Source organism: Rhinolophus ferrumequinum, assembly GCF_004115265.2.
Source record: "Rhinolophus ferrumequinum isolate MPI-CBG mRhiFer1 chromosome 5 unlocalized genomic scaffold, mRhiFer1_v1.p scaffold_110_arrow_ctg1, whole genome shotgun sequence".
Taxonomy (NCBI): Eukaryota; Metazoa; Chordata; class Mammalia; order Chiroptera; family Rhinolophidae; genus Rhinolophus; species Rhinolophus ferrumequinum.
Window position 1 is genome coordinate 1,555,630 of NW_022680355.1, and position 26,209 is coordinate 1,581,838.

Genomic DNA, 26,209 nt, shown 5'->3' on the forward strand with positions numbered 1-26,209 from the left:
TTTAGGTCTTAAAACAGTCAAAGTGACAAGCTACTCTTCTTAATTTTTCAGAAGTAGCTCATTGGTTTTATTCAGAGACTGGAATGTTATACACTTGTCATGTAGAAATGTATTTCTCCGTGGGGCATTTATGTATCTGGGAAGAGAAGACAAGTAGATCAGGCATGCTTCATGCATGATGCTTTATCTTTGGATTAGAATATTATTTGCATCTTATCTGTGGGAAGTTTGGTGACAAAATTCCTGCTTGGTAAATGATTCATTTTTTTTTTAAGCGTGAATATGTTTATGATCATATAATATAAGGATTCATGGTTTTGTTATGATTTTAAAATCATATAGAGAGTCTTAGTAAATAAGATCAGGGGAAATACATCCTGGAGGTATTTTTTTAGAATTTATCATTCCTTTTTAACAAAGTGCAAATAATATAAAATTCATTATGGGGGGAGGGCTTTGAGTTTGAATTCACGTAATAAATTTGAGCTAAAAATAGCATCAAGCAAATGATGTTAAATGTTTAATTCAGTATGTACTGTGCTTTACTCTCTGGTATGATATGATTTCCAGAGTTCCCGTATGGAAGGATTGGTACGGAAGTAGTTTGGATTCTTGATTATTAATTTCAACAACTTCCAGTTAATAAAGTCCTCAATGGGAGTCCGACGATGGAGCCAAAGCCAGGCTTCTGGGGTGGGCCTCCTCACCTGCCTCCTCACCTGGAGCAGGTGAAGGCCACATGGGGATAGCGCGAAGAGTTCCCAGGCCCGCGATTAAAAGGACCAGGCCTATCATTGCTGTCTTCTCCTTGTCGGTTCCGGATGTTGACGTCATCGTGGAAGGTATCTATCTTAAGGCAAAACGTCGGAGACGTGAGACTCAGCGGCACTTCCCCAAATTTTCCAGTTTAGAAATCAAGTTAGATTTGTTTTCAATTAAACATGTTTATTTTGAGATAACAGTAGCTCCACATGCAGTTGTAAGAACTAACACAGAGCTACCCAGTCTGCCCTAATGGTGACACTGTGCGAAATTTGAGTGTGGTATCCCAGCGAGGACACTGACCAGGTATAGTCAAGACACAGAGCACTCCGTGACCACAGGAGGCCTCCTGGTGCCTTTTGAGAGACACCGCACAGCCCTTCTCCCTGGCAGTAGCTTTGCTGTCCCCTCCAGGACTATGATTTTGCCATTTCCAGAATGTGACAAATGGGATCATACAGTATGAAACCTTTCTCGGTCTGGCTTTTTTCACTCAGCACAATTCTCTGGAAATTCATCTAGTCAATCTAGATTTTTTTTCTTAAAAGTCACATGAAATCAATCTATCCTTCTGGCCGTACCATACCAAACCTGAACCCTTATGCAGGCAATAGAGGTACAGTGTTTGGGGGGGGGGCTTTTATCCTATGGAATCTCAAGCAGATTTTAGAACCCTTAAAGTGAAACCATCTCCTTTCAGAGAGTCTGTGTACCAGCAAGAAAGACAGAGTACTGGGCCAATAGGGTATTTCAGATTCTACATTTTCACTCTGATAAAGCTCAATGTAAGAGAGAAAGTAGTTGCACAGTTTATCATCACTAGATACTATTAATACATTTCAGTTTGATTTTTTGATTTGTCTTAAATGTAAGAGAAACAGTTGATAGTCCCATGGTAGGTTTTTTTCTTTGAAGAGCTATAGACTCATACATTTATCTTTTTTAAAAAATGTAACTGATTTGTTGTTAGGTTTTATATAGCAGAAGACTTAAAACAACGGTAGGATAACTACAGTTATCTCACTCAGTTCTTACAACCCTGTGAGATGGATTCCCCCCTCCCCCACTATACAGATGAGGCATAGCAAGATTAAGTAACTTGCCTCCGGTCACCTGCTAACTAACTCACAGAGTAAGGGCTGGAATCAGGCCCTGGGTCAGAGCGAACCCCAAAGCCACACGGTACCACAAAGGAACAATCTTGTTATTGGTTCTTTCAAAAATGTTTTGACTACACTAGTCATACTAACCTGTTGCAGAAAAACAGACAAGCCAAAAGAACAAACAATTGTTAATGTTTTTGTGCATATATTACCAGAGCAATATTTTTTAAAAGAATGTTTAAAATCACCTCTATGTTGATTAGTCTTTGATGAATGCGATGATTCAGAAACCTAAATAAAGACAATTTTTTAAAATGTAAAAAAACCCAAAACACCCACCTGGTTTGAGCAAGTAGAATTTCATTAAATGTGTCATTTCATCATACCTCTAATTAAGGATTACAATTCATGTTACTAGCACAAACATTCACGATACATAGAGTTCACAGTGCAGTTCTCCCCCAAATGTGGGATATCATCATGAAGGCTTCAAAGGAAAGTTCTCTCATATGCTGAATTCTAAATTCCATATTTTTCTATCAGTTCTTTTGCTTTAGAAATATAGGCAGTCATGGCATCCTCCTTCGATAATCCTAGAAAGATACAAACAGATGATCTCAACAACGGATGTATGGGGAAATTAAGAATGTTTATCGAACTTATTGAAGAATTAACCTTTTTGGAGGTTCCATGCTTCCCACTTAGCCTTGCCTTTTAAGTCTAACATTCCTGGGCACTCTGTCAAAAGAAGGATAGATATATGTTCAGGTCTACTTTTAACTATGCTTATAGAAACATTGTCCAAACAAAGTATATCACTATTTTAAAAATGACAATAAATACCGATATCAACGTCTCCGATTACAGACTGTTTGTAGAGCCCATAGAGTTCTTTCAGTTCTTCGTCCTCTGGCCTTGTTTTCAGCTTCCTCACATCTTCGGCAGCCCTGTCAAAATCAGCCTAAAGCAAAAAAGGGGAAAAGGCACACAGAGCGTTCGCTAACTTCAAGCAGCCCGTCTGCTTTGGAGGCATTTACCACCAAGCAGTGGGAACGCACAGAAGGGTGTGTGTGGGGAAGGAAGTGGCGGGGGTAGGGTGTGGGAGGGTGCGGTATCAAATAGAAATGAACTATTACTGCTGTGGCTCCATCAGAGTTATCACAACTCATTTTAATTCATGGACCTGTCTCCTGGCACTTACCTGATATGTAGACAAGATATGGAGAATAAACTATAATTAATTCTGAAAATGTTCAATTTATCTATATTTAAAAAGTGAAGACACAAATAAATGAAACGTGATTCTGTGCTCACGGACTGGAAGAATGAGTACTGCTGGGGTGTCCATACTACGCCAGGCAACCGAACGAGTCAATGCACTCCCTATCAAAATCCCAATGTCCTTTCCCCACAGAAATAGAAAGAACAATCCTAAAATTTGTATGAAACCACAAAAATGCCAAATGCACAAAGCACTCTTGAGAAAGAAGAACAAAGCCGGAGGTCTCACACTTCCTGATTTCAAACTATATTACAGCTACAGTAATCAAAACAGTATAGTATTTGCATAAAACAGTCACATAGATCAATGGAACAAAAGAGAGAAAGCCCCCAAATAAACACATAAATGGTCAATTAATACACAGCAAAGGAGCTAAGAATATACAATGGGGAGAAAACAGTCTCTTCAATAAATGGTATTAGGAAACCTGTGCAGATACATGCAAAACGATGAAACTCGACCCTTACCGTACACCACACACAAAAAGCAACTCAAAATGGATTAAGGACTTGAATGTCAGATCTGAAACTGAAACTACTAGAAGAAAACAATGTCAAGGGTGAGCTCCTTGACATTGGTCTTGGCAATGATATTTTGGATTTGACACCTAAAGCACAAGCAACAAAAGCCAAGATCAACAAGTAGGACTACATCACAGTAAAAAACATATGCATAGCAAAGGAAACCATCAATAAAACGAAAAGGCAGCCTACTGAATGAGAGAAGATATTTGCAAATCATGTATCTAATAAGGGGTCAATATAAATATAAAGAATATATACAAAGAACTCATAAAACTCAATAGCCAAAAAAAAAAAAATCCGATTAAAAAATGGGCAGAGGATCAGTGTTGTCGCATAGCAGCCTGATCGTCTGTCTCCTTTAGCCTTTCCTTAGGAAGGAAGGTTGCAGGGTTGTATGCCCTAGGGGGTTGAGTTAATAAGTCTCTTATCTAGGTCCCAGTATGCAGGGTCCGCGGTCGAAGATGAGTAAGATTCCTCTAGGGAGGGACGACTTAAGCCAGACGGGACCCCGGGGACCCCCATGAATATTGCTAACACTTAGAGGAAGCTCTCCTCTTAAAAAAAAGTTCCATCACCGGTTGCTGACGCTTGGCTCAAGCGGCAGAGACCTTGATGTGAAAGGAACAATAGTGGAGCGGAACCTCCTGGGTCCTCGTTTATCTCATGGGAAAGCAATACAGAGACCCGCTCCTCCCTAGGATTAGCATACTGCACCAGCGACCACCTGGGGACGGTCTGCTTAGGTTGCTTTGCGAGACAATGAATGGGTATTGGCGATAAGGTGTTTGTCTTAAGCGGTGTTTGCGATATAACAGACCCTGCTCAGAGTCACGTAGTGCCTTTTGGAAAATCAATAAATACTCAGGAGAGACCCCATTCAGGGCTCCAGTCTTTTATGGCTGCGAGTCCCTTGGTCCTCTGTGATTTCTTACTATTTAAGTGTTTGTGTCTTTATTTCTTAACTTAGCCCTCGCCACCTCCCTCATTTCTTCCCACTGCTTGTGTTGTGCAGGTCGCAACAGATCAGCAGACATTTCTCCAAAGAAGACATACAGTTGGCCCTTAGACATATGAAAACATGCTCAGCATCACTAATTAGCAGAGAAATGCGAGTCAAAACCACAATGAGATACCACCTCACATCTGTCAGAATGGCTATCATTCAAATGTTGGCGAGGATGTGGAGAAAAGGGAACCCTTGTGCACTGTTGGTGGGATTGCAAATTGGTGCAGCCACTATGCAAACCAGCATAGAGGTTCCTCAAAAAATTAAAAATAGAACTACCTTGTGACCCAGCAATCTCACTCCTGGGTATTTATCCAAAGAAACCAAATCACTATCTCGAACAGGTATCTGCATCCCCATGTTCACTGTAGCATTATTTACAATAGCAAGACATGGAAATAACCGGTCTCCTTCGATGGATGAACAAATAAGATATTATATATATATATATATATATATAACAGAATATTATTCAGCCATAAAAAAAAATCCTGTCAAAATTGTGACAACATGGTTGCACCATGAGGGCCTTATGCTAAGTGAAATAAGCCAGATAGAGAAAGACAAATACTGTATGATCTCACTTAAAAAAAAACAACAACAAACTCAGAAACAGAGAATAGACTGGTGGTTCTGAGAGACAGGGTGCGGAGGAAATGGGTGAAAATGGTCAACAGATTTTCTAAAAGAAAAAAAATTGTATCAGAGAAATTTCCACACTTTGCTCTTATAAGTTAAAAAGCACATAAATAAAAGTTTCTATTAGATTTTAATGGCGTTACGTTCAATGCAGCTTTCTCGACCACTCTCATGGACACTTTCTCCTCTTCCGAAATCCACACTGCCATATGTCTATTGGCCATCTATAGGCAATAGCTTTGCTACCAATTAATATCCTGTCAGGGCATCTATCTCCCAGTGTGTCCCTGCCCACATTCTCCATCAGTATTACTGTACCTATTTAGTGGACTAGCTCATTTCTGAGGGCAATGTTTCTGATTTCCTTCAGTTGCTTGCATAGATTCCTTTAAACATTGAGGCCAAAACTTTTAAGACTTATTTCAAGAAATGTTTACAGAAAAGAGAAGTTGTTCAGCCAACTTTGATCCGACTAGTGAAAAGAAACTGGCTTCCTGGAAACTCTGTACATAAACTGTAATAAACCTTGTTCCCCCTTTCATGACTTAACCCTGACATGCCTGACTCCCCAAAACCCTCACGCTGGCCTGGGACCCTCAGCCCAGGACTTGGCCGGCAGCTGCCCCCTTGCCATATTCTTCACAGAGACAAAGTGCTCCTAGAAACTTTGTTCCTGTCCTATTTTTAACCTCTTAGTTTTTATACAAAGGCTATGATGATTGTTTTCCTTAATAGAATGTTTCCATTCTTTTTTTTTGTTTGTTTTAATAAACTGTTTTTTACCTTCTGTTGTTTTAAACCACGGAGAAGCAGGAATGGTCAGGTATCAAACAAGAGACGCACAACGAGGCATTCTACCTCTACCCCGGATTTTCTTTCTCCAAAGCCAGACTCCCTTGTGATCCAAGGATCCAAAGGCCCAGCAGAGAAAGCGATAGCCTCACTGTAACATCAGAACCACAGTGATCTAAGCAGAGCTGCTGGATAAAGTTTCCATCCAGCACCTGAGACAGGGCAGTAGCCCAACTAGAACAGTTCTTTTTGTTGGTCTGTTTTCTGTGATGAACAAAAGTCACTTGTAAACCAGAAACCAAGGTCTCCAACCAAAATAACCTTGAAAATAGCCCAGCCTCCTAATGATTCCCTACAGGGGTCTGAGAAGCATGGGTGCATGTGACGATGGACAAATACCCTGCCTGATGATTTTCAGTTTCTAGGAAACAGTCAAATGCTTCATACATAATGTTATGGTTAACAACACAGATTCTGGGGCTAGACTGCCTTGATTTGAATCTCATCTTCACCACTTCAGAGCTGTGTGGCCTTGAGCAAGTTTCTTAACCTCTCTGTGTCTGTTTCTTCATCTGGAATATGGGCCAATAACACCACCTATCTACAAGGTTGTCAGGAGGATTTAAATAAGTTGACACATGTAAAATATTTAAAATAGTATCTGGCACATTGTGAACAGTCAATGAAGTTTACTATTATTTTTATTCTAAGGCTCTTTAAGAAAATAACTAGTTCTAGAAAAAAGTACTTGCAATGAAGACATGAAAAATACTTTATAATTTAACAAGGAATACCGTTGTTTTTATGCATTCAGCTTCGTGAGTAATATAAAAAAATAAAGACTAGAAAAATATACTAAAATATGTAAAAATTACCTTTGATTATTGGTAAGTTTTCTGGTTTTCTAATACTTTCTGTACTCTCCGAATCTTCTATACTGTGCACATACTGTGTCTATAATAAGCATGAAATGAAAATTCTACCTTAGTGGCAGGGCTATTTATTCAAGGAAGTTATGGGATTTTCCCCTTCAGGCTTATTAGGGGTCTCCCGTGTTCTGTTTGCTGTAAAGTCACATGCCATTTTCGAGTGACAGCGCCTCAATCCCTCTTGGCAAGCCAAGCCTCAATTAGAATTCTAAGTCTTCTCGAAAACCACGCTAGGTTCCTGTCTTCCAGGAAGGAGTTTCTAGAAAACTGTTCTTCATATTTCAGGGGGTATGGAACCATCTGGCAATGTCACGCAAGTCTCAGACCCTCTCTATGGAAGAGTTCAGCCCCTGCCGCATGCAGATTCAGGGGTGTCTCTCTCCCTCCTCCCTCCCTAGGTAGAGGAGCCCTCTCCAGAGCAGAGCCCAGGATCATTCTCTGTCTGGCACGCGCTTCCTGAGCATCTCGACTTGATCTACTCCTGCTCTGCGGTGGGATGCCCTCCTCTCTGATGCCTTTCCCCATCCAACCAACATCAGCTGTAATGGGAAGAACACCGGCCTCACAGCAAGATGCTGGATTTGAGTTCTAGCTCCGAGACACACGGCTGTGGGAGCAGCTAAGTTCTGAGATTCAGCTTCAGCTGAAAATGAGATCCTATCCACCTCAGCGGGAAGGTGCTACAGTGAAATGTGGTTGAGAATGTAAATATTCTGGATTGCACTGCGGATTCCATCCACCCAGAACCCATCACTTGCGTCGTACTGTCTAACAGACGTGTGGAACACCTGTTGCGGTGCCAGGTCTTGGCTTGGCAGCCAGGATGAAGGGCAGCTGGCTCTCAAGGAGCGCGGGGTCTCCTGGGAGATGACCCAGTCAACAATGATCATGTGATATTGGGGTGCTCTGGGTTCGAAGCGGGGGAGCAGCAGCAGGTGTGGAAGAAAGCTTCCCAGAGGAGACGGAGCTCGGCTGAGCAGAGGGTCAGCACTTGCAGGGTGGAGGGCAGCAGGGAAGGGCTCCGGCACCATGGACAGCATTTATCAGGGCTCAACATACAGGCTGGGCGGGAGCGCATTTATTTGCTCGCTCCCTCACATATCTACAGTCGAGGGCGGGCAACAAGAACTGTGCCTTACACAGTGCCGCCAGGTGGTATGGCCTGTCAGAGCCCCTTGTTGAATACATGGATATGTGAGTGGATGTTGGGGGCTGAAAGTTACCAGAGGTGAGAAGCAGCTTTTAAATGTACAGCTGTTTATATTTAACTCCGAAGCATTCTGGGCAAAAGGGACGCTTAGTAATGTTTTTAAACATTAGGGCTCACTGCTGTGGGTGAGGAATTTCAGCCTCTGCCTAGCTGGCCGTCCTGGAGCCAAGTCCTCAGCATCCTGCTGGAATGCACGTGTGCATTATTTCCCAGGCAAATGTGGAGATTCTGCAAAACAAACTGCCTTCAGGCCTCTCCCCGGGCCGTTTCCTGTTCGTGTGTTCCCAAGGCCCACTGGCCACACCGATGGTAAAGCAGTGACCCCAGTGTAACTACCATCGCTCACAGTGAGCACATCCTGACTGCCTGGAGATGGAACCCGTCTGTGAACACCTAGGAGCACTGACCACCTGGCCTCTGTGTAAATTTCCTTTCAAATTTCACCACCTCTGAAGACAGCCTCGGAGGGTGACTCTCACCTAATCTAGCTTTGCTTTCTGCAGTCAAAGAACATGGTCATCCCACATGGGCTGACAATGCCTTTGAGAGCAATCCTTTCCCACTGAGGACCTGAATTAGGAAGATCATAAATTCTTACTCAAGGAACTGCACGGTTCTTAGCTCATACAAATGTGTGTGTGGAGGGAAAGGGGTTAGTGAGGTGCCAATCATAAAATCATGAAGGCCCTCGACACAAAAAGACACATCTTCTTGAAGAATCAGTCTGCCTTTTAGCTTCATCATCTAAGGAAGAAATAAGTCCAGTTTACATGACTGTCTGCTCACCTAAAAGCTTTGCTGTGGAAGTAAACACATTGAAATTTTAAACTAAAATTTGAAGGTAATAGCTGAATTAGGAATCCCATTTTTTTTGCCTAACAAAATGAAACAAAGTGCTAAGTTAAAAAGGAAGAAAGTTTTGACCTTGCAAGATTTGACTATTTTGTGCAAAGTTCAATAGGAATTATGTCATAAATAATGTAAAAATATCTATATGTTCAAGGACACACTTACCCTTATTGGACAACCTAGGCACTGTTTTAAGTGCCGTATGTATACCGGCAGCTCACTTAATCTTAATAGTCCCTCTGCTCCATTTTTAAATAAGGAAAATTGAGGCAGAGAGGGGTTAAATAAGTCACAGGCTAGGAATGGGGGAGGTTTGGATTTGAACCCCACCGACTCTGGAGTATGTGCCATACCCTCCATAACAGATTGCCTGAAGAATGGTCCATGAAGTGAGCCGTGCTCATTCCATAAAATTTTTATGTAGATTTTAAAAAATATATTTTATAATAATATTTAATGATGAGAAAATGCTCATAACATAGTGTTATGTGCAGGAACAAAACTGGGTATACATAATAGCACAATCGATATGTGAATAGAACATATAAGAGCATATGTTCTTATATGAACATGCCTGCACACGCGCACACACATGCGCACATGCACACTTCTCACATATACGAGAAAGTACCCATTACGTCTCCAGCGGTTATCACCTGGGTGAAGGAATTCCCCAGGTTTTTATTTACTTTATGTTTGTTCTCTTTCCCCCAAAATTTCCACTCTGAACACGTATTTTTTCACACATCAGAAAAACGGTATTTTAACAGATCTCTGACCTTGCCTTAAGAGAGCCCCTGGATGCACCAAGGAGTAAAAGGGCGCTGGTGAGACCACCCCTGCCCTCGCATCTGTCTCCAAGAAGGAAAGAGCGGTGGAGCAGTGCCGCCTCCATCTCCGGAAGCCACCCGGCGTCCTCCCTCCCTGGGCTGGTGCCTACTTTGTATTCAACAAGTCCCCAGAGTTCACAAGAGTTGCCATAGGGAGCCCTGGCCTGCCGTCAAGAGATGGCACCAGTGCGGTGTCCACGGCAATACGGGGGCGCTCGCTAAGGATTGGGAGTGCGGTCCTCGGAGTCACCGCGGACAGCTCCCGCAGCTGGCCGAAGCGCGGAGTCCGAGATGCGCCTCCACCCAGGGGGCGTCACTCCGGCCCCACGCCCCCTTGAGCTCTTCCCTCCGGGGAGCATGCCCTCCTACGCCTGCTCATCCTCTGGCTCACCTGCAGGGACATAGTGGTGACCACCAGCGAATCCGGCACTCCTGAGGCTCGGTTCTCAGGACCTGTGCGTCCCACCGCTCTTTAAAGGGCAGCGCCCCCTGCCCGCCAGCTCCCATTGGCCGCGCTCCCGAGCCCGACCGACTCCCATTGGCTGTCAGCACGGGAGGGCGGGGCTTGGCAGTGAGTGGCACCCGCCCTGCCGACCGCGCCGCTGGGGTCCCCTAGGCAGCGCCGGTGTATTGTTGGCCGCCTGCGATCCTGCAACTGGAAAGGCGAAGGGAAGGGAATTTAAATGTGTTATTCTCTGTTCTTGGCTCGCTCCCTGATTGTTTCTCAAGAGGTTGTTTGCAGGAAATCCAGAGAGGTCTCCCCAGGGCGCGGACCTCACTCGGGATTCCTTTTTTTGTATATACCTCTGTTCTCTCAGTAATTTCTAGAAACCTGGACGGTTGACAGCGTTTGTTCAGCCCTCTCCCGTCCCCCCACCTGTCTCTAAGCACAGTTCATCAGGAATGAAAAAGGCCGGTATTTTGCATCTTTTCTCCTCTTTATAAAGCAAAAACACTGACATTCTGAAGACATGCTGCAAACACCCTAACTACGTAGTTTTCGGTTATGGGCAAGACCTAGGACTACACACCTATTCAGTCTGACCCCATTCTCCAGGGAGCAAACCCAAAGTCACTCCAAGTCTGCAGACACAGAGTGGGGTCCTGATTCGCATTTGATTAAAATTTCAAAGTCTTGGCTGCCGTCCGACTGGAGTCTTGGTGGAATGAATGCCTTGCGATTCCTCCTGGAGGAAGGCCTCCCTGTCTCGGGGGAGACTCCCACAAGGTGTTTCTCCTCCACTTTCCTAGTTTCAGCGGAGACGAGGGCTTTTCACATTGCCCTCTCTTCTCACCCCCCCCAACCCTCCATCCCCTTACGGCCCAGCTGCCGGCTTCTGTGTTGTCTCTGAAACTGCTTGGCTGAGGTCAATGCAGTGTGACCCACGGCTCATAAACCCACGGTTATCTGACGTCTGTGATAGGGACATTATGCTGATCTTCCTTTTGCTGTCTTGTAAGTATAACAAATGGTCTGAATCCAGTTAGGTTCTTTTTGTCCTTACCGACCTTACGCATGGACGGGTGGCACTGCCACCATGCCGTCGCCTACGGGTTGCCTAACTGCTTGAAAGGCGTCACCTGTATACTGCTTCTTTGCAGTATTATATAGTCCTACCTAGCAGAGCTTCCAACAGCACAGGCTCAGAGGCTGTTCTTTGATTTTGTAGCTCATCATTAAAGTTTATTCTTAGTGACTGATTTAAAATAACTGATTACTACTTGTATAACAATTGTTGTTATATATAAGAACAATCAAACTGTGGTGGTGAATTTTATGTGTCAGCTTGACGGACTGTGGGATACCCAGATTAAACATTATTTCTGAGTGTTTCTGGATAAAATTAGCAGTTGAATCAGTGGACTCAGTAGAGTAGATCGTCCTCCCCAGTGTGCGTGGGCATCATCCAGTCCATGCAGAGCCTGCATAGAAAAGGCAGAGGAAGGAGAAAGCTGTCCCCTTTTCTCCCTGCCTCACTGGTTGAGCAGGGCCATCCCATCTCATCTTCTACCACCCTCGAACTGAGAATTATATCACCTACCCTTTCCTCTCAGGCCTTCGGGATGAGACTGAAACTATACTACCAGCTTTCCTGGGTCTCTAGCTTGTGACAGCAGATTGTGGGACTTCTCAGCCTCCATAATCACATGAGCCAATTCCTCATAATTATCTGTATATATGATATATATATATGTATATATACGAGGTCTGACAATTAAGTTCACGAACTTGTTGCACCGATGTTGCTAACCTTTTTTGATATCAGAGAGATTATTCATCATCAATTTGTACCAACTGGACAGTCAACCAAGTTTATTATTTGGAAGTGCTGAAAAGGCTGAGTGAAAAAGTTAGATGACCTGAACTTTTCGCCAACAATTCATGGCTCTTGCATCACGACAATGCACCTGCTCACATGGCACTGTCTGTGAGAGAGTTTTTAGCCAGTAAATAAATAACTGTATTGGAACACCCTCCCTACTCACCTGATCTGGCCCCCAATGACTTCTTTTTTTACCCAAAGATAAAGGAAGTATTGAAAGAAAGGCATTTTGATGACATTCAGGACATCAAGGGTAATATGATGACATCTCTGATGGCCATACCAGAAAGAATTCCAAAATTGCTTTGAAGGGTGGATTAGGCGCTGGCATCGGTGCATAACTCCCCAAGGGGAGTACTTCGAAGGTGACCGTAGTGATATTCAGCAGTGAGGTACATAGCACTTTTTTCTAGGATGAGTTCGCGAACTTAATTGTCAGATCTCATATGTCTACATACTTCCCACTGGTTCAGCTTCTCTGGAGAATTCTGAATTCTAACTAATACACACACAGCAAAGATTACAATTCCATAGAAAGAAAGAAGAATCTGTCAGTGAATTGTCTTATATTCTTCTATTGTTTTATTGGCAAACTTCCTTGTTGGGCCTTTCATTTAGTTCATCAAAGGACTGTGGCTAATGACATAACTTATCACCAAGTATCTTAAACCACTCTTACATCATGGCAAGCATATAAATCTAACAGCAGTCCAATTCTAGAATTAATATGAAAAGAAAGCTTTGTTATTCAAAGACCAAATTGAGTTTTACATGGTAAAATTACTGTTAAGAGCTATCATTAAAAAGTAAAGCTCATCATTCAGTATAGGATCCCAAATATATGGGTTTAAGTGATAAGTTGAAGACTATGCTTGAGAAACATGGAAAAATGTTATATGGAACAGAAATCAGAACACAGAATTTAATGTATATTATTATTTTAACAATGCAAACGCACACATAAATGTGCGTTTATGTGTGCAAAATGCATACAAATTAGGACACTGAAAGGAAATGTGTTTTGAGGTAATTTTCTCTTTATTTTTTTAATTTTCCATTTTAACCATTTTTCTTACATTTTATTGGGGAATATTGGCGGACAGTGTGTTTCTCTAGGGCCCATCAGGTCCAAGTTGTTGTCCTTCAATCTAGTTGTGGAGGGTGCAGATCACTGGCCCATGTGGGAATCGAACCAGCAACGCTGTTGTTCAGAGCTCACGCTCTAACCAACTGAGCGTTCCAGCCGCCCCTCTATTTTTTGTTGCAATGTTTGTGTGATACAAAATAGAAAGAAATTATCTTTGAAATGCAGTTATTCATTTTAGCAAAATTCCTGTGAAAATTATACGACTAGTCTTAAACGAGAACACAAGCATTGCAATCACAGAGGCTACAGTTTATTTTTATTAACTTAGTTCTTAATTCAGGTTGTCACTAGAGTCATCACAGTTCTCATTATCAAGCACTTTCTATGTGTCAGGACTGTGCTAAGCATCTTACATAGATTATCTCTTCTAATCCTCACAACTGGTACTATTTGTATCACTTCATAGAGGGTTAATTAGAGTCACATGCCTAGTTAGTGAAAAAATTAGGGTTTCAATCTAGCCAGCCTGGCTCCAGAGCCATGGAAGGTAATGGCAGGTAATCTTCATCGAGCAAATGTAAACTGAGATGATGCTGTAACTCTCACTATACGATCTGGAACTATAAATGTGGAACTTTGAGGGGACAAAAACTGATACACATTTCCTTTTCACTATTCTAGCATTTCAACTAGACATGTGTGTCTCCATTTGTCTCACAGCTTAGAAGCTAGATCTAAGGCTACTTTAGAACTGTATGTTTACAGTTCATCACAATGAACCAATAGGATTCATTTTATTAAACAAAGCCTGCTGTTACATTCAAACGCATTGTAACTTTTTCTTTTGATCTTTCTAATTGGGATTTAAAAAATCACAGTGTACTTTCCCGTGCAACCTGCAATAACCTTTAACAAAAAGCAACACAGCTTTTTTGTTATTGTTTACTTTATAACCAGTTAGATACATGTAAGTGATGAAAATTGAAAATACAGAAACTAGACCAAACCAAAGGGGGTGGGGGACAAAACTAGCAGTGAAGAGATTGAGAAAAAGAAGATGTTGATAAAAGGAAAAGGAAGGGGGGCGCTAAGTTAGATAGGAAAAGAAAAAGAAAGGCGGTGTGTTGGGAAGAGGCTCATTGTGTCATAAGTAACCTACTGTCTTCCAAGTTCTTGCCAAATGTAAATCAACAGATTCTGATGCCTGACCTTGAAAATGTTGTTCAGCTGGTTTACAATTGTCCATGACTTCCCAGCGACTCCATTCATAACCGTTAGTCTCCATTAGTTGGTGTAGCCACAGCAGACGTTTGGAGTTTTCTGAACTGCTGTCGCAGAACTCAAAGCAGCCTTTACTCCCTCTCTTTAAAGGGGCTCAAGATTGCCTACATTGTTGACTGTAAGCATGTTTTTTTCTCCCCTCAAAGCACCCTTCAGCCCCCATTTATTTTGATTTTCACGGTGCTGGGGATTCCCGCAGGGATGCGATGGAGATGGGGTCACTGGGACGGGGGCTAGGGTTTTGCGTCCCTTTAGGCAAGCCAAATACAGAAAAGCGGGAAGGGAGAGAGGGCTAAGACTGCCAGGCGCTGAAAGGTAGAGACTGGGTCGGAAGGGAAAGGGTGACAGGTGAGAAGACCAGCCTTCAGGAGGCTACAGGCTAAAGCCGGCCCCCAGACCTGGCAGAAGAGCTAGGCAGCGGCAAGTTACCGTAGCAACGTGAGATCTCGCGAGACAGACATTGCGCCTGCGCCCTGCTGCTGTAAGGCCTCGCCCGGAGCTTCAACACCCGCTCCCAAACAGGTTTTCAAAGGTTGCTACGCTTCTCTCCCGCGCGATGCAGTGAGCCAACCTTCTCTCTTGTGAGTGAGCTAACGCAGAATGGCGAACTGTGAAGTTCCTTGAGCATTTGGAAATCGGGGCTGGGGAGGGCGAGGGCTGTGCGCACGCGCGTGGCGGTGCACGTGGAGCCGGCGCCGTGGCGATCGTGAGTGGGAATAGGGCGCCCGGGACGCAGAGGGGCAGGAGGGGCCCGCCCCTGGTGGAATGGGGGCTGGGACTCGGCGAGTGTGAAGGCTTGCGGGCGCGCAAGGTCTCCAGGGCTTCCCCAGGACCCCCGCTTCCCCGGCCGCCACCGTCCGGATGGGCGTATTTTCCTGCCTCCAGCCTTGGCTCACGCTCCTATCTCTGCCTGGAGCTGAGCGTCTTTTGATACGAGAAATACTAAAGCCCCACCCTGACCCTTCAGTACTCCACAGCCTTTAAGTGGAGACGGACCACAAAATAACGACCATCGCGTATGCTAAGTAGTAAAGTACCAAGGCACTAGATACAGGGGCGACATACAAAGGGAGGAGTTAACTCCGGGGCAGGACTGCAGCCTCTGGGAACGGGCTCTCCCCTCTACCCTCTCCCCCCCCCCCCACCGGATCCAGAAACCTGGAAGCATCTGTCACTTACCTGCTTTACTCGCAGTTGATCCCAAAGTCGGGTAGAGTTTTACCTCTTGATTATTTCAGCTAGCATGTATCTGTCCATCTCTGCGGTGACTCTGGCAGGCCACCATCATTTCTTACCTGGACTTCTGCGGGACCCCCTTTGCTGCTTCCATTCTTGGCAAAGGACCCTTCCAGGCCCGCATCCACAAAGATCTTTCTGCAATGTCTTTGTAATCATGCCACTTCTCTGCTTGAAACGTTAGTCACTTCCCCCTGCAAGGCTTGCAAGGACCTTCATCTTAGGTAGGTCTTTACCTACCTTTCCTAATATGTCACCACTCTCTGGCATCTCTACCCCAGCAACACTGAACTTACTTCATGTCCTTTAACACTATTCCCTGGATACTCTTTCCACTTCTACTTCCTTTGGTAGGCGTTCTTTAGAAGTGGATTAAAAGGTCGCTTCCTCCAGGAGGACCTGCCTGATCTCCCCACTAAGTCAAGCTTCTGTTACATGTTCCCTTAGTGTCCTGTAGTTACCTGACCTGAATGTGCACCCTAATTGTATTATATTACATACTGATACCGTGTTTCCCCGAAAATAAGACCGGGTCTTATATTAATTTTTGCTCCAAAAGACACTATAGGGCTTACGTTCAGGGGATGTCATCCTGAAAAATCATGCTAGGACGTCTTTTCTGGTTAGGCCTTATTTTTGGGGGAACACGTGTCTTGCTCATAGATTCTAAGCTCAGTGAGGCCATGACTTTTTTCTAATACTTTATGACTTGGTGCATTGTGGATAATCTAGAAATACTTGTGGGAGTAAGAAAAGTGGTTATGGGGCTGAGGGTGGGAATAGTATTCCAGGCAGAGGAAATAATGTGTATACAGACGTGGAGGTGATGCAGTGGGTGAAATGTGCATAGTGGGGCACATGAGAAAGGCTGGTGGGGACATGGGAACAGAGAAGGGTCTTGTATGTCACCTTAAAGAGTTTGCACTTGATCCTATAGGCAGTAGAGGCCTCCAATAGCTCAAAAGGCACTGCCAAGGGCTTCCTATTTTTCTCCTCCTTACCAGTCAGTACTTTGTTTTTGGACTGTAGGTCCTAAGATTCTTCTTATCCGAACTTCTTGGCTGTCCTCTCCCCCGCTAGATTCTGACAACAGGAGTTAAATGCCTACCTTGCTTTCCCTCCGAAGCACATAACTCTAAGTATCTCAGTATTTCTTCTGCGTTTGAATGCTGAGACGTTAACTGACTCGCAGTGTGGCAAGAGCTGTCAGATCCTATTTGTCTTGTCTTCCTGACCACCTCCAACCTGATCCCAGTCTCTGCCAATCACCCTTGGATTTGGATGAGCTACTTCCTGGTTCCCTGAGCTGGAGGGGAGCATGGAGATAATAAGGGTTGGGGAGGGCTGTGCAGTGGGGCTGGTGTGAAGGCTGCAGGCACCGAGTCTCTGGCAGTGGGTACTACTGAGATGGGCAAGATCTGACCTCTCACCCCAAGGAGCGCAGTTGGGGTTTTGTGTAAGAAGGTGACTTATAAGCAACACTGGAGACCAGTGGAGGTCAGGAGACCGTTTCTCAGGGCTGTCCAGCATGGAAAGGCCGCCTGTCCTACACCTGCAGATTGTTCCTAATTAGTTCGTATCAGATTGACCCAGATAGCTTTTTACAAGTCCAGATGCCACAGCCCTATTCCCAGGGATTCCAGTTGAGTAGATCCAGTGTAGGGACCAACCATCTGTATGTTTTAAAGGCCACAGGTTATTTTTGAGGTGCAGCCAGGATTGGAAGAGCATAAAATTTAGATTTGGAAACCAGCTGTGACTTTGAGCAAGGTATTTGATCTGAGTCTATTTCCTCATCCTCACATTGGGCAATTATACAGGAATTTTGAGACTCAAATAATGGAGAAAGTGCCGTATAAATTCTGACACACTCCAGACACTTGCTCGTGAACATCGGTAGCCAGCCTGGTAACCGGGAGTTTAACTGGAGAGGACTTAATTACTAATCCTGCAGTGGGGGTTTCATGGAGTGTTGGCCTCGGTGCGATAAAGGACCTGGGTGGAATAAGGGAACATCTAGAATCTGGTTACCTGAAAATAGGGACAGTTCCAAACTGCAGACTTCTCCAGGGCTGGCTTATTTAACTTCCTTGAGTGTTGCCACGTGGGTCCCTACAGTGCTTAGCTGAGCCAAGGAAGAAGATGAGGAAGAAAACTGAGGGAAGAGAAAGGGATATGCAGTTGCCTCTGGGCAGGAGAAACAGGATATACTCCCTAGACCAGTGCGTTATAAAATTTTCCCAGTAAGGATCCTTCTGGTTATTTTTCCTTAATGGATTCGTATCTTTAAATTACATTATAAAATTTCCCCGTTTTCATCAAATTGCCAGCTGAAGGAGCAGTCAGCTTGAAATAGCCATAGGAAGGGTGACTATCCGCCTGCATATGTATTAAATGTTTTAGGAAGGATATATAAGAAGCTTGGTCCAGGGAGGGATGGAGGGAGGAAGGCTTACAAAAGGGCTTACAATGTAAGTGTCATTTAAATTTTCAGTCGTGCATATATTCCTGTTCTAGTTCTTAAAAAATACCACAACTGGTTAATTATTAATGGCAGAGGCTTCTGAGGCCCTCACAGACTGTGAGCTCCCTACAGGCGGACATGGGGACTTGTTCAGTGCTGAACCCCAGTACCTAGAACACTGCCTACAATTGGAGGGGCTCGGGAATATCTGGTGGATAGAAGCCTAACTAGAGAGCATTTTAGAACATGGTAAGAAATCTGTAAAATTAATACCATAGTCATTGAAAAGATAAATAATTATGAACAAGTAGAAACATGGAACATCTTTAATAAACAAAAATAAACAGATTTTCACTGTGACTGCAGTAATGCAAAACATTCATATATTGCCTGTACATGAATAAAGACAACGTCATATGAAAAAAACAGGAAAATAAATTACTGAATCTTAAAGGAGAGGTTAAGTGTGTGGTCATGTAATTGGTCCTCTGTGATTAGGCGTGTGATAGCCTAGCAAGAATCAGAACTAGTACAATGGGACGTTAAGACATGCATTGGCCGTTAACATGAGTTTCCCTCTATCGTTCTGCTTCTCCCTGAAGGGGTTTCAGAATGGCCGCAGCCCCTCAAGCACCAGGGAGGGGCTCTGTTCGGAAGACAAGACCATTAACTGTCAAGACGTCCTTGAACAACCCATACACCCTCTGCTGGAGTGCTCTGGAGAGCGAGGATATGCACTTCATCTTACAGACACTTGAAGACAGATTTAAATCTCTTGGGCTTAAGAAGATTGAAGATAAGAAGAGAAAGAAAAAGCAGCTGTTTTTGAAAAAACAAAGCCGAGACAATTGTAGCACAGATGTTGATGTGCGTGAGGATCTGAAGAAGAAACCAGAAGACACCCTACAGGTGTCGGGGTGGACTCCTGTGCACGTCCGGGGGCAGCTCGCCATTGGCGTGAATGAAGTCACCAGGGCTCTGGAAAGGAACGAGCTGCTTTTAGTTCTGGTGTGTAAGTCCGTCAGGCCTGCCATCATCACCTCACACCTGATTCCCTTAAGTTTAAGCAGAATGGTTCCTGCTTGTCAGGTTCCTCGTCTCAGTGAGAGAATCGCGCCTGTCCTTGGCTTAAAGTGTGTCCTGGCCTTGGGATTCAGAAAGAACACCCCTGACTTCATCAGTGAAGTGCAGGCTGTAATCCCTCGAGTCCCCCATTTAAATGTACCATGGCTTCAAGACAGACTTGAAGACTCCAGGGACAATTCAGAGACCGAATCTTTGGAAAGCCACGGCAGAGAGATTCTGGAAACTTCCTTTGAAGACCTCTCTAAACATAGAAAACGCGTTGAAGGTCAGCAGGCTGTGGTGTTACAACCCCTTAAAATAAAGAAACTGATTCCAAACCCTAATAAAAAAAGGAAACCACCTAAAAGTAAAAAAACTACTTTAAAGTAGTCTTGTATAAACTTATCATTTCATACAATTGGAAAATGATGCTTTGTAAAAAAGCCTTGAAACTAATAAAATGAGTTAACTTTTACATATATTCTTGGGACATTGTTTGGTGATGTTCTTTTTAAATGGGTAAGACTTTGTATAGCACAGATATGCTGAAGCTTAAAAATGCTTAAGTGCAGAAAATATTTAGAAGTATGCATATCAAAAGTTTATTGAAACTAATGTCCATGCTTGTATAAGTTCATTTTTTAAAAGGCTGGTACACTGCTTGTGAGCAAGAACACCTGAGTCCTATAGCTCTTCCCATCTTTCTATCAAACTTGGAAAATGCGCCACAGTTATATAGTTCTAGTTAGTAGGGTGGATGAAACTGGATGGCAGATATGTCATCAGTGAAAGGAAAGATATTAAATGCCAAGCAATACATTGTCTTCAGGAACAAACACATCATCATTTTTCCTTCCTGTCTATTTGACTTGGTAGTTAGGTGTACGTGTGGGCTTGGGAGAAAGGCGTGACATTTACAGAAAAAGCCAAATAAGGTCTTTTGACTAGTTAGAATTCACCCCTTTTCATGGTTAACTTACTTCTGTGGAAATTTAACATGTATGAAAAGTATGCTGGTAATTAGGTGAAATGAGGCAGAAGAGAATAAAAAGGTAACTGAGGAGCTTGGACTCTTCAGAGGTGGGTCTGCAGTGATGGGCACCTTTCATGTTAGGAAATGGAGCATAATCAGTGCTGTGTGTTCAAGTGTCTGCTCCTTACAGTGTGTGTTTGGAAAAGTTCCTTTCTCTAGTTGAGGGGAAGGGTTGCCAACGTTTATTTTCAGCCTACCTTCTGGTTGACTCCCAGACTATGCCAACTCCACTCATTTAGATTTTACTGAATGCCATCTTGGCAAAATAGAAGAAGAAGGGATACCTCATGAATTAACATTTCCAATGTTGACAAAGGATACAGGACAAGTTTTTTTTGAATATATAAGACTGCATATTACATTGAAATTTGGTTCTAATTGCTACTTAATAAACAAGCAGTTTTACTGATTATTTTAAAATGTTCATTGGCAATCTGCTTAAATTATAGAGGAAAATGTGCTAGTTAATAACTTTTTAAATGACAAAAATATGAATGCTATAACAATTGGAATTTTATAAATGAATAAATTAACAGTGCCACAGTTTCATCATGAGGTAAGCTCATGACAAAATTTCTGACTGGCAATTCTGCAATTACCTGAAAACCTACTTTGTATGACTGTGCCATAAAAATGAATGGAACATTAATCCCAACTAGCCTTGATGCCAGATTAAATTAAAATCTCATTCAGTTAATGCTGGTATTTCAAAAAAAAATGTTTCAGTGAATTGGTTCAGTTTTGCTTCTCGGAGCCTTTCATCTTCTGTGAAGAAAAAATAGTAATGCAACTAAGTTTGAATCATCCCAAATTAAGAGGGCTTACTTTGTGTCTTCAATAAAGTAAACAGCGCTGTCCTTATTCTGCTCTAACTGTGGGCTCATGTGCGCCCTCTACTGGTAAGTCAGGGACACCACAGCTGTGCACCGGACGTTAGTATAACGGCAAGTGGCAGGAGTGGCTCTCGAGTTCCTTAGTGTGAATCAGGCCCAACAAATCTTGTCTGTAAAGGGCCAGAGAGCAAACATGTTAGGCCTTTTGGTTGACACAGTCTCTATCAAAACATCTCAACTCTGCCCTTTGTAGCGTGAAGCCGCCACAGGCAATACATAAATGAATGAGTGGCTGTGTTCCAATTGAAACTATGGATGCTGAAATTTGAATTTTGTATAATTTTCACATGTCACAAAATGTTATTGTCCCCCAATCACTCAAAAATGTAAAAAACATCTTTTGCTTGTGGGCTTTACAAAAACAGGCAGTGGGCTGGATTTCGCTGAGGGGCCAGTTTGCTAGTTCCTGCCTGGTATAAGATATAACTGGTTTCATTTGACTACTCACAACGTGAAGGAAAAGCCATCATGTTGTCTAAACCAATTAAAATTTTCTGGAACTGAACAGCCTAGGCACTGGAAGAGGAAAGGCAGGAAGCAGTAGTTACTTTGCGGTATTTAAGTGAAGGCCAGTTTCTGTGGCTTCAATTAGCATCTTTTCTCAACTTGAACTATTGGCAATATATACATACATATGTACACTGTGAAACTTGGTTTTTCAAATTCTAGATAAAAACACCATCAGTAACAAAATTATGAATACTTATTTACAAATAAGACATTTTCCATTAGCATGACACCTTTTCATGATAAATTAAAGTCAGCCTAAAGGAATATGTGCAATTTTGCATAAGTAATAAAAACATTCAAACTATCAATGTCCTGATAGCACTAGTAAATTCCACCGGGCATTTCTTTTGACTTTAGAGCTTTCCTTTTCTTTTCCTCACATATCCTTGCTGTTGCTGAGAAGAAACTGGATTGCTGCAGCAGCGGAAACGTCTAGCCAGTCATGATGTATACTATTTCAGAGAGCACACTTACTTGCACAAAACTTTGCTTTTGAACCAATCCACCGACCTGTTGAAAATTAAAGTACAAATGTGTTGTTTATTGATTTGGCAACTTTGCTTCTGGAGAAATAAATGTAGTCACCAGGACATTTTTATCTCGCTTTACACGTAAACATCCACCACTCATCACTGAGTTACAGAAGTGCTGATTCCGTAACGTCCCAATGATAGCGAGGAAGGGGATAGAAGTAAAAATTTCCCACATGAATCCTCCATTCTGTTACACAGACAGACCACAACTTAATAAATAGAAATGTAGCAGTTTACACACAATAGCAAGATTTTCTTACACAATTCTGTGACTTCTGTTCCGTCCATTAAAAATGTCCCTTTTCTAGAGAATGGAAAAATACCTCCTCTTCATCAAGAGATAGCCAAAAGTCTGAAAATTAGAGGAATGTGCTTTTTGTACCCTTTCATCCCTCCTACAAATGGGTAAACAGTGAAAAAATGGAAGAATGTTAACATCCTAGCTAGAAATGTGTAGTATTGGTCACATCTGGATGTTTTTCATCTTTTCTCATTGTTACCAGCTGCACTGATTTCACTTAAGTTGTGCTTTTATTCTTCTTTGGAGTGGCACTTCCAGGAATCAGTAAGTGGAATATGAACACGATGGTGTCAAAGTTCTATAAATGGAAATATCCACCTATTGTAATACAAGTCCAACCTAAAGGGAGGGAAGAAATGGAATAGTAAGAACAGGTAAGCAAGAAAAATTAAACTATAATGTAGTACAATAGATCTGTAGTTTTAAAAAGCTACTAAAAAACTTAACAATCCTAAGGGAAGCAAGTATGGAATTTCCTTGGTAAATTTGTTAACATTTACAAAGGGTATATCAACTTCTCATACCTTTTCAGAATCTGTTCCTGGACACCTCCAATTGTACAAGTAATAGTGTAAATTGCCATCTCCTATACCAAACTTGAGTTTTTCCAAGAATGTCTTATTTTCCATCAAATCTAGTGCATTGAATACATCAAATCCTTTCTGCCAATGTAAAAAGAATTTAACATTTAAAATTTCAAAGGACGAGCATTTGCTATTGTATGCATTTCAGGAGAACATTTAATTCCTCTACCAATAACCTGAATATGCATTTATAATAAGGTTTAATGTCAGCGATACACAGTATAGGTTAAGAATTCAATTAAAAATGTCTTATACATCTAGCAGTGAATCTAATGAAGTCAGCAAGATTATCCAGAAATGCTGAATTGAAAAATAGTATGCCTAGCTAACACTGACATAAAGTAATTATTAAAATTTCAGAAAATATTTTGTCCCTGTTTTAGAAGGAACAGTTGCCTAGATGGCTCCATCTCCAGGACTGTTAGTTACTGGTCTCAGCGTTGACTTAGCTGAAGCTATATCCAAGAAAGCAAAGATGTAAAAACTTTAAATAGTATATTTGTCTTGGGCTGACTCTGAGAAATAAATTTAGTAAAATTTTAATAGTAAAAATCTAATTTCTTTTAAATGTTAGATAATACTATGCGAAATGTAATATAGGTGGAAGCACCTAAATTTCTATTTCTTTTGGCTTTTACCTTAAATAACTTAATAGGCCTTTTTGGAGAAATAGTTGAAAATGAGCAATAGGATCAAAGCATCAGAGGATAATGTTGATTTGGGGATCCAATAGTAATAACTTTTCAAAAAACTGTTTTCAATTATTAAATACTAGATAAATGCAAGGAAGACACTTCTGATGTGTTGGTCCGAATTTCTCAATAATATTTCTCACTTTCAATAATTACATTAAAATGTATCTGCCAGCTGATTTCATTTCTTTTTAAAGGAAAATGTTTATTTGTAGCAAGAATTTAACAATTGTCCTAACGACTACACCAAAGATAAAGAAAAATTATGTTACTATAGCAAGGCACATTTTGAATTTAATTCCTTTCATTTTAAATTCTGTTAATTTTAACAATAATCCTCTTAATTTTAAAAATAAAATTCTTTTCATTTTAAAATTCAGAGATGATTTAGATGAAGAAAAAGACCTACTTTTGCTAATTATTCACTGCAACATAATCACTCATGTATTTTTCTTACTTTACTTTTATTAGGGGTTTTCTGTAGTCTTATATAAGGGTTAAAAGTTTCTAATTTGTACAAAATGTCTTTCTGGTTAAGCTGCAATAGAATTAATGAAGAAAATAGTCACTATAGTTTTAAAAGACACTTATCAAAATTCTTCCTTTGACTCATGGTCAACAGTAAAAAATATCTCAAATGAATTTCACAGTAAGATGTAAAATACAGTAAGATGCATTCTATACTTGGACACACATATTTGGAGAAATGGGACAAAAGGGAGTGAATTGCTCACCAGTTTAGCTATAATGAGCGCGTCGTTCATGAGGTCCAGCAGGGGTGTCTCTGTGTGAATGTTGTAAAAGGAGTAGGCAGCTTTGAGGCTCTGGTGAGCGGGGTGGTGCATGACTGTGGACGGGAGTGTGTAGAAGCTCAGGAAGTCAGTTAGCTTCCCACTGGAGTTCTGAAGAACAAAGGTAGTGTCAGGCAAATACCTCCGAGAACACATCTCATCCGTGCATTTTAGCTAACTTTTTGATCTTTGTGATCTACACTGTGACTTCTGTTACAGCAAAAGAGCAACAACTCATGTCTGTCTCGGCAGTCTGACTTGGAGCCCTGTGGAGTATGTTGGGTAGAGACCAAGAAGGGCTGGAACCTTAGCCTGAGTGCCAGTTAACGATTTGCATAAAGATCTAACAAAAACAATGTTGTAAAATGAAAGCTTCCCTTGGGATGACTAATAAATCTCTCTGGACTTATGGAAAAGTGGTCAAAGCACATGTATTGTTTTGACAGAAGAGTACTGAGGATTAGAAGACTACCTTCTCCATCTAAAAGATGCTGTATAACATCTACCATCTTCTTGGCACAAGGTGAGAATTTTATTGGTTTAAAGTGAAGTTGGATAGAGTTTGGGAGCTGTTTTTAGAGGCTTGTGAAAGGCACTGATACTACAGCAAAACATACATATGTGAATAACAGGAAATCTGAAGCTATCAAAAATCAAAAGAGATGCAAAAGTGGTATTGATTTCATCGTCATTGGTACATCTGAATATAAGAAATTAGCCAGTAGGGTTTCCAGGCGGGAATTCCCACCCGTTCTCAGTAATTTTTTTCGCTCTTCCATTCCCGAATCCCGAGATATAAACTGTTTTCTGTTCTCCATGATGAATCGTTTCCACACAGTGACGGCCGATACTACCAACCACCTATTTTCCCGATTTCCCAACCAACTTTTCTCAGGATTCGGGAACGGGAAAGCAAAAAAAATTCCTGAGAACGGGCAGGAATTCCCACCTGGAAACCCTATTAGCCAGTATTGCTTGGGTTATTTTAATAGCTGTGGTGGTCTATGCAGTTTGCATGTAATTCAAAGTAGGACATGTTTGAATTATACAGCTGAGGAGGCTAGACCACATGCATGCCATTGCTAGTATTTCTTTCAGCAGAAAAGATAATTCCATAAGGATGGATTATCTGTTTTTTGAGCACTTCTGATACATTAAACCTTTTTTTAGACATTAAGAAATTAGAGACATTAAGCTAAAGTGATTATTGTGCTGTATTAGCAGCTCACCATTAAAGATGAATCAAACACCTAAACTTTCAGCTTTAATAAAGATTTTCAACTTAAAAAATACTAAAGTAGAAATTAAAAAAAAAAAAACCTCACTGGATGGGCTTATTCGTATATAGAGTAGAGATGACAGAGGAAAAGAATCACTGAACTTGAAGAATTCAGTAGAATTTACCCAATCTGAACAAAAGAGAGAAAACAGACTGAAAAATAAATGAATTATGTCTCAGGGATCTGTGGGACAATAACAAAAGATACAA

At 41.9% G+C, this 26,209-nt stretch overlaps 3 protein-coding genes across 6 annotated transcripts in view; 1 reads left to right on the forward strand and 2 right to left on the reverse strand.

Moving 5' to 3' along the window:
• Positions 1–38: 38 nt before the first annotated feature.
• Positions 39–10,407, reverse strand: ACBD7 (acyl-CoA binding domain containing 7). Of its 2 annotated transcripts, XR_004422434.1 has the most exons (5): positions 10,318–10,407; positions 2,709–2,826; positions 2,541–2,603; positions 708–2,458; positions 39–136 (listed from the first exon to the last, which is right to left on the reverse strand). XR_004422434.1 is itself a non-coding variant. In XM_033100706.1 (4 exons), the coding sequence occupies exons 1-4, from the start codon at positions 10,327–10,329 to the stop codon at positions 2,385–2,387; spliced, it is 267 nt and encodes an 88-aa protein (XP_032956597.1). In that variant the 5' UTR covers positions 10,330–10,407; the 3' UTR covers positions 385–2,384. The 2 variants fall into 2 exon arrangements, 1 of the variants encoding a protein (XP_032956597.1); XM_033100706.1 differs by lacking the exon at positions 39–136 and having other exon boundaries at positions 385–2,458.
• A 4,673-nt stretch (positions 10,408–15,080) lies between these two features.
• On the forward strand, positions 15,081–21,810 carry RPP38 (ribonuclease P/MRP subunit p38). The gene is made up of 2 exons (XM_033100652.1): positions 15,081–15,199; positions 18,921–21,810. The coding sequence occupies exon 2, from the start codon at positions 18,931–18,933 to the stop codon at positions 19,771–19,773; it is 843 nt and encodes a 280-aa protein (XP_032956543.1). The 5' UTR covers positions 15,081–15,199; positions 18,921–18,930; the 3' UTR covers positions 19,774–21,810.
• A 152-nt stretch (positions 21,811–21,962) lies between these two features.
• Positions 21,963–26,209, reverse strand: part of NMT2 (N-myristoyltransferase 2) — a 55,812-nt gene continuing 51,565 nt past the window's right edge. For 2 of the 3 annotated variants that reach the window (XM_033100650.1, XM_033100651.1), the window contains 3 exons: positions 24,664–24,831; positions 23,178–23,315; positions 21,963–22,992 (listed from right to left, as the gene is read on the reverse strand). In XM_033100650.1, the coding sequence (XP_032956541.1) occupies positions 22,972–22,992; positions 23,178–23,315; positions 24,664–24,831 (327 nt within the window). In that variant the 3' untranslated portion in view covers positions 21,963–22,971. The remainder of the gene's footprint in view (positions 22,993–23,177; positions 23,316–24,663; positions 24,832–26,209) is intronic. The other variant, XR_004422431.1, reaches the window with a different exon arrangement.

Bases quoted from the DNA above. Each gene is read 5' to 3' on its own strand.
- ACBD7 (XM_033100706.1), bottom strand. The intron at 2,604-2,708 runs GTATTTATTGTC...TTCTTTTGACAG, and splicing joins AATCGGAGACGTTGATATCG to AGTGCCCAGGAATGTTAGAC. The intron at 2,459-2,540 runs GTTAATTCTTCA...GTATCTTTCTAG, and splicing joins AGCATGGAACCTCCAAAAAG to GATTATCGAAGGAGGATGCC.
- RPP38 (XM_033100652.1), top strand. From the start codon at position 18,931: ATGGCCGCAGCCCCTCAAGCACCAGGGAGGGGCTCTGTTCGGAAGACA.